Source organism: Bombina bombina, chromosome 5 (genome assembly GCF_027579735.1).
Source record: "Bombina bombina isolate aBomBom1 chromosome 5, aBomBom1.pri, whole genome shotgun sequence".
In the NCBI taxonomy this organism is placed as follows: domain Eukaryota; kingdom Metazoa; phylum Chordata; class Amphibia; order Anura; family Bombinatoridae; genus Bombina; species Bombina bombina.
The window spans coordinates 262,091,483-262,105,901 of NC_069503.1; the positions used below are offsets into that span (position 1 = coordinate 262,091,483).

Here is a 14,419-nt window from a genome sequence, read left to right on the forward strand (position 1 = left end):
AGCTGTACTTTAATGATGTGTTTAACCCCATTGTGGGGGTTAAACACATAGCTTTGTAGCGTCCCTAGCGATAAAATAACATGCTGTAATGATTTGCAGCATGTATGGTCATTATATCTTTATAATTGCCTTTTTAATTGTTACGTTTTTTTATAACTTTCAATGAACATGCATCTTGCTCACTTAAAACTAGATAATTGTTCTTTTTGTTTGCTCTTTTTCTTGTGCTCTCTAATGATTATGTGAAAACTGTCTTCCTATTTTACAGCTTGTGCAAAAGATTGGCTGTGCTGAAGCTAAAAGAAGATTTGAGCTTTTGCTGAGTAAGCTGCCTCATCCTCCGGTATTTACAACTGTCCGAGTAAACACTCTCTTTACATCCGTAGAAAATGCGAAGAAGCTTCTTAATGAAGAAATAATTAAGGTTTGCTGTAATAAATGTTACTGCTTTACTCCAATATCCCCTATTCTCACAGAGATCAAACGGCTATGGGAAGAAAAGTACCCTTTCATGCCTCTTTATGATTAGTAAAATATGTATTTATTGTATTTATGTTTTAAAGAAATGTTAAAGGGGCAATGTAATGCAAAAGTTACATAATTTTGTTAGACTGTAATTTCTGCATTATTGACCAATCATAACTATGTGTTTAACCTCTGCAAAGCATTGCAGCTTCCGAGCAGGACACAGGCACTCTTTGCTTGAAGCTGCAAGGCTTGTGACTCCCAAGTGGGATTTTACTTACATGTTCAACTTTTTTTCTTGTGGACTAAACACATAATTTATCTAAGGTTCATTAAAGGGACAGTCTAGACCAGAATTTTTATTGTTTAAAAAGTTAGATAATTTCTTTATTACCCATTCCCCAGTTTCGCATAACCAACACAGTTATATTAATATACTTTTTACCTCTGTGATTACCTTGTATCTAAGCCTCTGAAGACTGCCCCCTTATCTCAGTGCTTTTGACAGACATGATGTTAAGCCAATCAGTGCAGACTCCTAAATAACTCCATGGGAGTGGGCATAATGTTATCTATATGACACACATGAACTAGTACTGTCTAACTGTGAAAAACTTTCAAAATGCTCTGAGCTAAGAGGCAGTTTTCAATGGTTTAGAAATCATTTTGAGCCTACCTAGGTTTAGCTTTTCAAAAATACCACCAAGGTAACAAAACAAATTTGATGATAAAAGTAAATTGGAAAGTTGTTTAAAATTGCATGTCCTATTTGAATCATGAAAGTTTAATTTTGACTAGACTGTCCCTTTAATGAAAAATGACATATTCTGCTGAATAAGAGCATGCAATATTTGCATTAGAATGTCCTTTTCAGGAAGGTAAAGGGTAATTTTTATGATAGCACAGGGCTTGACAAATTGTAGGACCCAGACAGTAAAGTCAAATTTAAACTTTCATGCTTTATATTGAGCATGTGTTTTTAAACAACTGTCCAATGTACTTATGTTATCAAATTTGCTTAATTATCGTGATATTCTTTTGTTAAAAAAGTAAACCTAAGCAGTCTTGTAGAAGGTTGGGAGTATGCACGTCTTTAGCACTATATGGTAGGTAACATTGTTTGCAACAATGTATAACATTACTACAAACTGTTGCAAACACTTCTGCCTAGGGTGCTAAAGATGTGCACATTCCTGAGACCCTAAGCCTACCTTGGTTTACACTGAGCTATAAAATGTGTTTCCCCTTAATGTTTTCCAAATGTCTTGTTATACCTATTGCAGACATAATACTCATATGCTTAATCCAAATGACAAGAAAGAAAGAACTGCAGCCCACAATAACAATGCTGTAAATCAGGTAGGGTTTATTTGTCCACAATTAAAGGGACATAGCAGACACACCTGACATGTTTCGCGAAGGCGTACCTGCACTTCATCAGAGGTATCAGAGGTAATAAACTCGGAAAAGGTACAAACATTTATTGGGTGTGTATAACCAATAGAAATGCAGAAAGGTGTACTCGCCCTCTCTTCTATAATTAACTCCTTCATAGCTGTTTAGTGTAATGATATGAATCAATAATTACTGTCAGCATAATTTGTAGAAAGAGAGTGAGAGACAGATTTAAGCATGATCCAACAAAGCTCTTAGTGTAGTGACACATGAGGGACATACAAATATCACACAACAATTAAAGTAAACTTAAGAATATGAATACAAATAAGATAAAGAATAATTTTCACATAATGGAAAAAATAAAATTAGACTTAATGTCGGTTATAAATAAGATACATGTATAGAGGTTTAAAGTGATATTGGCTAGATGATTTAACCATACGATATATATTTGAATGATGAAAAGCTCCCCCAATAATGATGATATTGGTATTAATCAACATCAGAATTTGAACCATTAACACTTAATAAGTACCTATATTTAAATGTAAAAATAAAAATATTTATGTAAAATAAGATATAAAAAGTAGAAAAATAAAAATATATATAAAAAATATATAAAAAAATATATATTTTTAATACATAAGCATGCAAAAAATGAATCGGAACATAAAGCCATATACATATATAAAAATATATGTATAATACACAGCACACATATACATATATATATATATATATATATATATATATATATATATATATATATATATATATATATATATATATATATTTTATTTACATAAAGAGGAAGAAAAGGTAAGGTAAGGTAAAATACTTAAGTTATATCTATATGATCACAGAGAGAAAAGATTGAAAAAATTTATCAAAGATATATGGATTTATAATCTCCAGAATTTGAAGATAATCCATGCCAATATGTTAGTTGGATTAGTAAGGTAAAGACATTTTGATATATGGTACTCATCTATTGTATTATATAAAAAAAGTTAAGGCATGGATATTTATCCAGAAAGGGGGGAGGCATGTAGATCTATATTCTCTTGACTTAGCCTTAATTGGGAAATACAGGAAACTCGATATAGTACTTCTGTACCTGATCTTTGGGGTATATTATTATTTTGTTGAAGTATATTATTATTATAGGGTATAGTGGACATGCAGGGGGATAGAGCTTTATAGTCTCAAAATATTAGATGTATGCAGGTAAAATAAATATTGTCATCTATCTTATAAATAGATCTACATCTAATCTTTTACTAATGCCCTCTGGTGCCCTCGTATTGAGTTTGATAATCCAAAAAACTTCCCTTTTTAATTATAAATTAGTTCTATTCCCTCTTCTCACAGTTTTAGGTATACTATCTATGCCTATGAAAGAGAAATATTTGGTGCCCTTTCTATGTTGTCTAAAATGTTTAGCCACAGGGGTTTTGGCTTCCTTTTCATCTAATGATAGGAGATGTTGTCTAATTCTTTCTTTCAAAGATCTAGTGGTAATCCCAATGTATTGAATAAGGCTACATTGGCAAGTAATCAGATATATAACAAATTGTGTAGTACAATCTATTCTGCTCCTAATATCATATGTTTTTCCCATAACAGTTGACTTAAATGTTTTGTTCTTTTGTGTAACTGAACAGCTCTTACAAGGAATAAGGCCACATTTAAAAAAACAAAACATTTATTGGGTTTAGCCATTTAATTGGAGATTTGTTTTTTTCTGAAAGATCGGTTCTAGTAATGTCTCCCAATGTTTGAGCTCTTCTCGCTATAAATTTGATCTTGTTCTTATTAGTTATCGACTTGAGTGCTTCATCCATATGTAAAATATGTAAATTTTGTTTTAAGATATTTCATATCTCTGTGTATTGTTGACTATATTTTGTTATAAAGAGAACATTATCATCCTGAATTTTAGTCTTTGAGTGGTGTCTTTTCACAAACAGTGTAGCCCTATCTATTTTGGAAACTTTGTATTCCATTTGTAGAAGGGATTTTTTGTTGTAACCTCTAAGTAAGCTCAGTAAGCTCTCTTGCTTGTTTGAAATATATTGCAATGTTTGAACAATTCCTACGTATTCTGAGATATTGGCCCTTAGGGATAACTTTTTTAACGTGTGGAATATGACATGAATCTGCGTGCAAGATAGTATTTTTCGCCAAATATATATATATATAGATGTAATTATTTCATAATTGGGCCCAATCTCAAGATGTATATCTAGATAATCTATTTCTGTTTTGTTTTGTTGGCTAGTAAAATTAAGATTGTACTTATTAGAATTCATATATTGAAGGAAATGTTCTATGGTATATATACTATCATCTTTCCATATAAGTATCAGATCATCAATGAATCTGCCGTATAGTACTATATTATCAGAGAAGGGGCAACTATCTGAGAAAATAAGACCATACTCAAGCCAGCCCATATAAATATTGCAGTGCCACTCTTTTGTAGATAATATTCATCTTCATAAACAAAATAGTTATGTGAAAGTAAGAACGCTGTAATTGTTATGAATGTAATAAAATGATTATCATATTCAGTATATCTGTATGACATGTTGGACAGAACATCAAGACCTAGTTGGTGTGGTATGTTAGAATAGAGTGCTGTGACATCAATAGTCAGCCATTTGTATTGTTCACTCCATTGTATATCTGTAAGTTGTTGAATAAGGTGTGAACTGTCTCTAATATATCCTGACAAATCCATGACTATAGGTTGAAGTACTTCAAGCCATTTGCTCAATCTTTCAGAGAGAGCCATTACTGGCCACTATCGACCTGGTGGATTTATAGTAGTTTTATGGATTTTAGGTGTGATTCTAAAATATGGTATCCTAGGATCATCAATCATTAGGAAATCCACCAAGTCACTATCAATCAAATTATTTTCAATAGCAGTATCTAGTAAAGACATCATTATTTGTCTGAAAGACATAGTGGGGTTTAAGATAACTTTATATACAATTCTTCATTATTGAGCTGTTACATAACTTTGTTATGGTATTGTTCCTTGTCTAATATGACAACAGACCCTCCTTTGTCTGCCTGAGTAACAATAATGTCTTGATTATTCTTAAGCTCATTTAAAGCCTTTCTCTCAAATTTGGTGAGATTATCTCTATATTTTTCCTACATTGGTGTATCCGGTCCATGGCTTCATCCTTACTTGTGGGATATTCTCAATCCCTACAGGAAGTGGCAAAGAGAGCACACAGCAAAGCTGTCCATATAGCTCCCCTCAGGCTCCGCCCCCCCAGTCATTCTCTTTGCCGCTCTAACTAGTAGCATCTCCCCGAGGGTGGTAAAGAGTATGTGGTGTTAGTTGTAGTTTTTTATTTCTTCTATCAAGAGTTTGTTATTTTAAAATAGTGCCGGCTTGTACTATTTACTCTGCAGCAGAAAGTGAAGAAGATTTCTGCTAAGAGGACTATGATTTTAGCACCAGTAACTAAAATCCATTGCTGTTCCCACGCAGGACTGTTGAAACCAGATAACATCAGTTGGGGGGAACAGTTTGCAGGCTTAACTGCTTCAGGTATGATCAGTCATTTTTCTAACAAGACCCAGTAATGCTAGAAGACTGTCAGAAATTCCCTCTGGGATAGGTAAGCCATTGTTATTAGATTCAGCAATAAAAGGATGGCTTATTTTAAGGGCTTATGCTGGTTGACACTATTGTGGGCTAATTGATTGCTTTTTAGCAAGTTTTCAACTTAAATAGGTGTTTTTTTATCAACGTAAAACACTTTTGGGGATTAATTTGCGCCTGGCACTTAGTTGGACACCTAATCTAGTCAGAAAGGCCCCTCCACTCTGGTATGCAGAGGAAGGAAGCCTCATTTTCGCATCTCAATTGTGCACTTGTTTTGACTAGTCAGTTCATGCAGCTTCACATGGGGAGCCTGGAGGCATCAGGAAGGGCTCCAGGGAGGCTTATATTCTTACCAAAATAACCCTAAGGAAGGTAAAAGCCACAGGGCAAGCTGTGGCAGAGTACTGTAGTGTGTTAACCGGTTAACTGCTGTTATTAGCTCCGGTTTGGGCATTAAGGGGTTAATTGGTCTGAAAATTTGTGTGCAACCTTTTCAAAGCATTATGACACTGTGGTGAAAATTTCATAAAAATCGGATGTGTTTTTGATGGTTTTTTGATGTTTCAGTAATAATTTGTGCACTTTTATTATTTAAAGAGACAGTAACGTTTTTGTCAAAAATAAATTTTATTGCATTGAAGTTACTTTTAAGTCTGAACCTTCAGATAGCCTATGTTCTCTATGTTCAAAGGCCAAGGTGGTTCCCCCATTAAATTTATGTGTGAAATGTGCTATAGCATCCAAACAGCTTAAGGACCGTACAATTACACTTAAAGATATAGCCCAAGATGATTCTTTAGCTGAAGGGTGTGAAGATAGCTCGCTATACTCCCCTTCTGTGTCAACACCAGCTATGCCCGCGCAAGCGATGCCCAGTACATCTAACGTACCAATTGCGATTACTATGCAACAGTTAGCGGCAGTAATGGATAATTCTCTCTCAGCATTTTTATCCAAACTGCCAGCTTTTCCTAGGAAGCGTGATTGCTCAGTTTTAAACACAGAAAATGAGCAAGCTGACGCAGAGGATAATTTATCTGTAGTGCCCTCACATCATTCTGACTTGGCGGTGAGGGAGGGCCTGTCTGAGGTAGAAATTTCTGACACAGGGAAAGTTTCTCAGCAGGCAGAGCCTGATGCCATAGCATTTAAATTTAAGCTAGAACACCTCCGCGCCCTACTTAAGGAGGTCCTAGCTACACTTGATGATTGTGATCCTTTGGTGATCCCTGAAAAATTGTGTAAAATGGACAAATTCTTAGAGGTCCCAGTACACACTGATGCATTTCCGATATCTAAGAAGGTGGCTGATATTGTGACTAAGGAGTGGGAGAAGCCAGGTGTATCCTTTGTTCCCCCTCCTATATTTAAGAAAATGTTCCCAATTGTTGACCCTAGAAGGGACGCATGGCAAACGGTCCCTAAGGTAGAGGGGGCAGTTTCAACGCTAGCTAAGCGCACAACTATACCAATAGAAGACAGTTGCGCTTTCAAAGATCCTATGGATAAAAAATTAGAAGGTTTACTTAAGAAAATCTTTGTTCAACAGGGTTTTTTCTTCTTCAACCAATTTCTTGCATTATTCCTGTAACCACTGCAGCGGCTTTTTGGTTTGAGGAACTAGAAAACTCGCTCCAAAAGGAGACTTCTTATGATGAAGTCATGGACAGAATTCACGCCCTGAAGTAGGCTAATTCTTTCATTACAGACGCTGCTTTCCAGTTAGCTAAATTAGCGGCGAAAAATTCTGGTTTTGCAATTGTGGCGCGCAGAGCGCTTTGGTTAAAGTCTTGGTCGGCGGATGTGTCGTCCAAAACAAAATTACTTAATATTCCTTTCAAGGGTAAGACCCTATTTGGGCCAGAGTTGAAGGAAATTATTTCAGATATCACTGGGGGAAAGGGCCATGCCCTTCCACAGGATAGACCTTTCAAGGCTAAAAATAAGTCTAATTTTCGTTCCTTTCGCAATTTCAGGAACGGACCGACTTCCACCTCTACAGCCACTAGGCAAGAGGGTAACGCATCCCAGCCCAAGCCAGCATGGAAGCCATTGCAAGGCTGGAACAAGGGCAAACAGGCCAAGAAGCCTGCTTTTGCTACCAAGACAGCATGAAGGGGTAGCCCCCGATCCGGGACCGGATCTAGTAGGGGGCAGACTTTCTCTCTTTGCTCAGGCTTGGGCAAGAGATGTTCCGGACCCCTGGGCACTAGAAATTGTTTCTCAGGGGTATCTTCTAGAGTTCAAGGACCTTCCTCCAAGGGGAAGGTTCCACATGTCTCGCTTATCTTTAGACCAGACAAAGAGACAGGCATTCTTACGTTGCATAGAAGACCTATTAAAGATGGGAGTGATACACCCAGTTCCAACAGCGGAACAAGGACTGGGTTTTTACTCAAACCTGTTTAGTAGTTCCCAAAAAAGAAGGAACTTTCAGGCCAATTCTGGACTTAAAAATTCTAAACAAATTCCTCAGAGTTCCATCATTCAAAATGGAAACCATTCGGACAATTTTACCAACGATCCAGGAGGGTCAATACATGACTACCGTGGACTCTTACGTACCTGCATATTCCTATCCACAAAGATCGCCATCAGTTCCTGAGGTTCGCCTTTCTGGACAAACATTACCAGTTCGTGGCTCTTCCGTTCGGTTTAGCCACTGCTCCCAGAATTTTCACAAAGGTGCTAGGGTCCCTTCTAGCGGTGCTAAGGCCGAGGGGCATTGCAGTAGCACCTTACCTAGACGACATTCTAATACAAGCGTCGTCCCTTCCCAAAGCAAGGGCTCATACAGACATTGTTTTAGCCTTTCTCAGATCTCACGGGTGGAAGGTGAACATAGAAAAAAGTTCCCTGTCCCCGTCCACAAGGGTTCCCTTTCTGGGAACAATAATAAACTCTGTAGAAATGAAGATCTTTCTGACAGAGGTCAGGAAGTTAAAGCTTCTGAACGCTTGTCGAGTTCTTCAATCCATTCCTCAGTCCTCCATAGCTCAGTGCATGGAGGTAATAGGACTAATGGTTGCGGCAATGGACGTGGTTCCTTTTGCTCAAATTCATTTAAGACCATTGCAACTGTGCATGCTCAAACAGTGGAATGGGGATTATGCAGACTTGTCTCCCCAGATTCAAATGGACCAGAAAACCAGAAACTCACTCCTCTGGTGGCTGTTTCTAGATCACCTGTCTCAGGGAATGAGTTTCCGCAGACCGGAGTGGATCATCGTCACGACCGACGCCAGTCTTTTGGGCTGGGGCGCGGTCTGGGAGTCCCTGAAGGCTCAGGGTCTATGGTCTTGGGAAGAATCTCTTCTCCCGATAAACATATTGGAATTGAGAGCGATATTCAATGCGCTCCAGGCATGGCCTCAACTAGCGGAGGCCAGATTCATCAGATTTCAGTCGGACAACATGACGACTGTAGCGTACATCAATCATCAGGGGGGAACGAAGAGTTCCCTGGCGATGAGAGAGGTATCCAAGATCATCAAATGGGCAGAGGATCGCTCCTGCCATCTATCAGCAATTCACATCCCAGGAGTGGACAACTGGGAAGCGGATTATCTGAGTCGTCAGACTTTCCATCCGGGAGAGTGGGAACTTCACCCGGAGGTTTTTGCCCAGTTAACTCAACTATGGGGCATTCCGGATCTGATGGCGTCACGTCAGAACTCCAAAGTTCCACGTTACGGGTCCAGGTCCAGGGATCCCAAGGCGACACTGGTAGATGCCTTAGCAACGCCTTGGTCGTTCAATCTAGCTTATGTCTTTCCACCGTTTCCTCTTCTCCCACGGCTAGTAGCCAGGATCAAACAGGAGAAGGCTTCGGTAATTCTGATAGCTCCTGTGTGGCCACGCAGGACCTGGTATGCAGACCTGGTGAATATGTCAACGGTTCCACCATGGAAGCTACCTTTGAGGCAGGACCTTCTAATTCAAGGTCCATTCGTACATCCAAACCTAGTCTCTCTGCAACTGACTGCTTGGAGATTGACTCTTCCACTAGAAGAGTTTCTGAATTGTCTGCTTTGCAGTGTAATTAACCCTATCTGGTGTTTCATACAGATAAGGTCGTTTTACGTACCAAACCTGGTTTTCTTCCAAAAGTGGTTTCCAATAAGAATATTAACCAGGAAATAGTTGTTCCTTCTCTGTGTCCTAACCCAGCTTCTAACAAGGAACGTCTGTTACACAATCTCGATGTTGTTCGTGCTTTGAAGTTTTACCTAAAAGCAACTAAAGATTTCAGACAAACTTCGTCCTTGTTTGTCATCTATTCTGGTAAGAGGAGTGGTCAAAAGGCGACTGCGACCTCTCTGTCTTTCTGGCTGAAAAGCATCATCCGGTTGGCTTATGAGACTGCTGGAAGGCAGCCTCCTGAACGAATTACAGCTCACTCTACTAGAGCTGTGGCTTCCACTTGGGCTTTCAAGAATGAGGCTTCTGTTGAACAGATCTGTAAGGCAGCGACTTGGTCTTCACTGCATACATTTGCCAAATTTTACAAATTCGATACTTTTGCTTCTTCGGAGGCTATTTTTGAGAGAGAGGTTTTGCAAGCAGTGGTGCCTTCCGTTTAGGTTACCTGACTTGTTCCCTCCCTTCATCCGTGTCCTAAAGCTTTGGTATTAGTTCCCACAAGTAAGGATGAAGCCGTGGACTGGATACACCAATGTAGGAGAAAACAGAATTTATGTTTACCTGATAAATTTCTTTCTCCTACGGTGTATCCGGTCCACGGCCCACCCTGGCATTTTAGTCAGGTTTAAATTAATTTTTATAAACTACAGTCACCACTGCACCCTATGGTTCTCCTTTTTCTCCTAACCGTCGGTCGAATGACTGGGGGGGCGGAGCCTGAGGGGAGCTATATGGACAGCTTTGCTGTGTGCTCTCTTTGCCACTTCCTGTAGGGATTGAGAATATCCCACAAGTAAGGATGAAGCCGTGGACCGGATACACCGTAGGAGAAAGAAATTTATCAGGTAAACATAAATTCTGTTTTACTTGTATCTGATTGGATTTGTTTGTTTAGAGACATAAGATCTCTTTCAATAGCTCTGTGATGGATTGTGATTGTGGTAGGGCATCTGTATGTGCAACTGCAATATTGGAAACATGTTTCTTTAAGACAATATTTCGTATAGTTGTTCACATCTAATATAGTGTTAAATAAATCAAAATTAGTGACTGGTGCAAAACCTAATCCTTTATTCAAAAGTGATAACTGTGCATTATTCAAATTATATTTGGAGAGGTTCACTACTCCAAATACTCCAAGTATCCTGCTGGGGTACCTGAAATTGCCCTCTCCCTTTTTTGGTGTACTAGTTTCTTGTGGTGTTTTAACTAGAGATTTAAGATCCTGTCTCACAGGTTGGTCTGTATGGTTAGGGCCTGGTGAATCTTCTAGTTGATCACTATCTAGTGATGTGGTAGGATCTATGTCTTGATGGTCTGTTTCAATACTAGAAAATGTCACAAGAAGTGTCATGTAGCAGTCCGTAATTTGTATAAAGCCCAAGTCTGTTATCAAATGAAACAATCGTAACTCAGTGAGTGTGTAATAACAGTCCCAGGCAATCTAAGTAGGATATACAATGACAGGTAGTCAGCTCCCTGATCAATTTGCAAGTTAAAGGCGATCACTCACCCAATGCCGAAGTAAATTTAGTCCCAAGCTGGTGCCGAAGTTACCAAGTAGGAGCCTGCCGTTCTCTGCACCAGCCGCCAAGAGTTCACAATGACGTCAACGAACCTGCGTCCTGGGGGCGTGTCCTCCAAGTCAGACCAGGATTGAGTCCGCTATGGGTGGGTTATGTCGTTGCTGTAAATCAGGTAGGGTTTATTCGTCCACAATCAAAGGGACATAGCAGACATGGAAACACCTGACATGTTTTCTGCAGGCGTACCTGCGCTTCATCAGAGGTGATAAACTCAGAAAAGGTACAAACATTTATTTGCTGTGTATAACCAATAGGAATGCAGAAATGTGTACTCACCCTCTCTTCTACAATTAAATCCTTCATAGCTGTTTAGTGTAATGATATGTATCAATAATTACAGTAAGCACCAATCTATATGAAATTACACCTGAACATCTCTATGTGAAAAAGGAAGACGCTTTACCTTAACATTTCTTCATCTCACAATAGTAAAAGTTATCCTTCAGCTACTGTCCAGCTCCAGGTTGGGAAAAAAATAGCCAATCAGCACCAGCAGTGCTGAGGTCATGGCTTGCTTTAGGGCTAGATTTATCAAAGGTGAGGCGTACAGGGGAACATATAAGCTCCCCTGTATGCCTCAGCTTGCCTGTGGCGGGGCAAAATTACCCGCAGGTAATCGCCATTGCACACAAGCGCAATTTTGCGCTCGCGTGCAATCCCGTCCCCTACCCGCACACAACCAATCACGCGTGGGCAGGAGCTGTAAATCTCCTCGGTCGGACTCGACCGCAGAGATTGAATTTCGCCACCTTAGAGGTGGCGAAGAGGTTAAAGAAGCGGCGGCCTGGTGACCGCTGCTTGATAAATTAGGCGAGCAAGTTCTTGTGAGAACTTGCAGCTTGTATGGTTTTGGTAAATCGAGCCCATAATGTGAGCTTGTGAGATTTTGCTGAAATTCATGAGATTTCATAGTAAATTTCCTTAAACTGAACAGGGAAATAACATGACTATGCCTGCACATACCAGATGCATGCTTCCTTGCAAGTCCTGGGACTAGCATCCTTATTGGCTGATGAAAATTATTTTACTATGGGATGTGGCTTCTGAGGAAATTTTGAAGTAAAATATCTTCCTTTTTCACAGACATGTCTAGGTGATATTTTTTCCTCTGCTTTTTACTGTTATGCTGCATCACTTTCAAGTGCTTTAACATTTAGGTATCATCTCTATCCTTTAAATCTATGTGAAATTGTTCCTTCAAGTGTTCTCAAAAACATGGCAATAAAAATGGAATGATTTTGCAGATAAAGCAGATCTGCTAATGTTATCTATGTAAAAAAACATGTGGCCTAATAATTAGGTATTGGAATGCTAATTAGGCTGGGGGGTTCTTTTTCAGATACAAAAATATCTCTCATCTGTTCCCCATTTGGGAGATTAATTAGTGCTAATGTCTCCTGTTTTATATAGATTTTCTACAGAAAATGTTTTTTACTCATATTTTCAGTTTAGGTTGTGGTTTCCCCAGATAAAAATGACTATCTACAATAACAAAATAAAGGTAAATTATAGGTCCACAAACAGTTAAATACACTTCAGCAGGTAAAATGTAACATTTTAAACACGTTAAAGGGGAGAACATTATCTCTATAACAAAGGATAACAAAGCAATTTTGATACTAGAAGTACATTGGGAATTGAATGCTCTAAACCATTGTTTCTTAACCTTGGTCCTCAAGTACCCCCAACAGGCCAGGTTTTCCTTTTAGCTGAACCAGCGCACAGGTGAAATAATTAGCAGATGGGTGAGAGCAGGTTAGTATCAGGATGTTACTGATTAGCTGATTACTTCACCTGTGCACTGCTTCAGCTATAATGAAAACCTGACCTGGTGGGGGTACTTGAGGACCGCGGTTGAGAAACACTGCTCTAAACCACGAAAGTTTCATTTTGACTTTACTGTCCCTTTAAATGTTACTTCTGGCTTCTAGCATGATGGACTATTTGTCATATAGTTCTATACAGACAACTTTTCTGGCTTGTAAAATGTGTATCTGTCTTTTCTTTATTCTTTTGACTTATGTATCATATAACTATGCTAAATACTGGGTATATTTTCAGTTAAATATATTTAAAGTCCCATACTAAAAGCTGCCAGTACATGAGAGTTTTTTCTTTTGTTATAGATATAACTAATACAATATTATTTTGCTTAGGTTTATTCAGCATTATGAACATTCTGTATTTATTTTTCCTGTCTTACTACCCACACACTATACTAGTATGTCTGTGTACTGATCACTGAATGCTGCTCAGCTGGTTCCCAGAAGCGTTATCATTATACCAGTGTGTGCTAAAAACACACCTAATGTTTCCTTAGGTGCAGGAAATATTCTTGCATATTGCTCATATTTACCAAATCCAAGTGACTATTTATCTAGTGTCACCGTTGTTTGATGACAGTTTCAGCTGAACTGGGCAGTAATAACTGAGCTATGTCAGGGATAGACAGGGGATGTGGTACTGTGACCCATCATTCTAGTGTCTCTATAATGACTGTCTCATCAGCTGATGCAATGCACGTATTAATGTAAGTAAACATCGTTTTCAATACAACATGCTTGTTCCATTAAAGGGATATTAAATAGTGCTCCTTTAGTTAAGAAAATATGTTAAATCAAAGTAAATATAAAATAAAACAGATTGTGTTAAAACAGCAAACAACTTGCCTGCAGCTACATGATTTTACATGATTTTTGCAGCACCAAGAGTCCTCTAATGAGCATGGCCAATAAACTGTCTCCTTGCAAAGCTGCCACTTTGTCTTTCTGTAGAGACCACAGCCCCCTTGTGGGGCAGTGACAGGAAGTAATAAACCCTGCACAAATGAAGCAAAAAAAAAAAATTACAATAAAGTGTAAAATCAGTTAAAAGTGATTAATAATACACAGTGTTATGATTTTCTATTTATAATGGGGAAAGCCAGACAGTTGTCTCTACTGACCTGCTTATTTGATGATAACAGCTGGGTGTAGTAAAATACACTCTTCCCAAAATACTAATCTCTTTAAAAACAATACAATGTCAGTTTATTGTAAAGACATTGCTACTCAAACCAGTAATGCTTTATTGCTGCATCCCCAGATAGCTTCTCTCTGATAGCTAATGAAAGGGGGAAGCAACCAAAATAGAATGACACCCAACATGTTTCTTCTGTGATTCAGATAGAACATAACATTTAAACAACTTTCCAACTTCT

At 38.5% G+C, this 14,419-nt stretch overlaps 1 protein-coding gene across 4 annotated transcripts in view; it reads left to right on the forward strand.

Annotated features, from left to right (window-relative positions):
* NSUN6 (NOP2/Sun RNA methyltransferase 6) overlaps window positions 1-14,419 on the forward strand; it is a 391,580-nt gene that overhangs the window by 95,117 nt on the left and 282,044 nt on the right. For 2 of the 4 annotated variants that reach the window (XM_053713964.1, XM_053713965.1), the window contains exon 3: window positions 269-424. In XM_053713964.1, coding sequence (XP_053569939.1) covers window positions 269-424 — 156 coding nt within the window. Of the gene's footprint in view, window positions 1-268; window positions 425-14,419 lie in introns of those variants that run through there. The other 2 variants (XM_053713966.1, XM_053713967.1) reach the window with 2 other exon arrangements.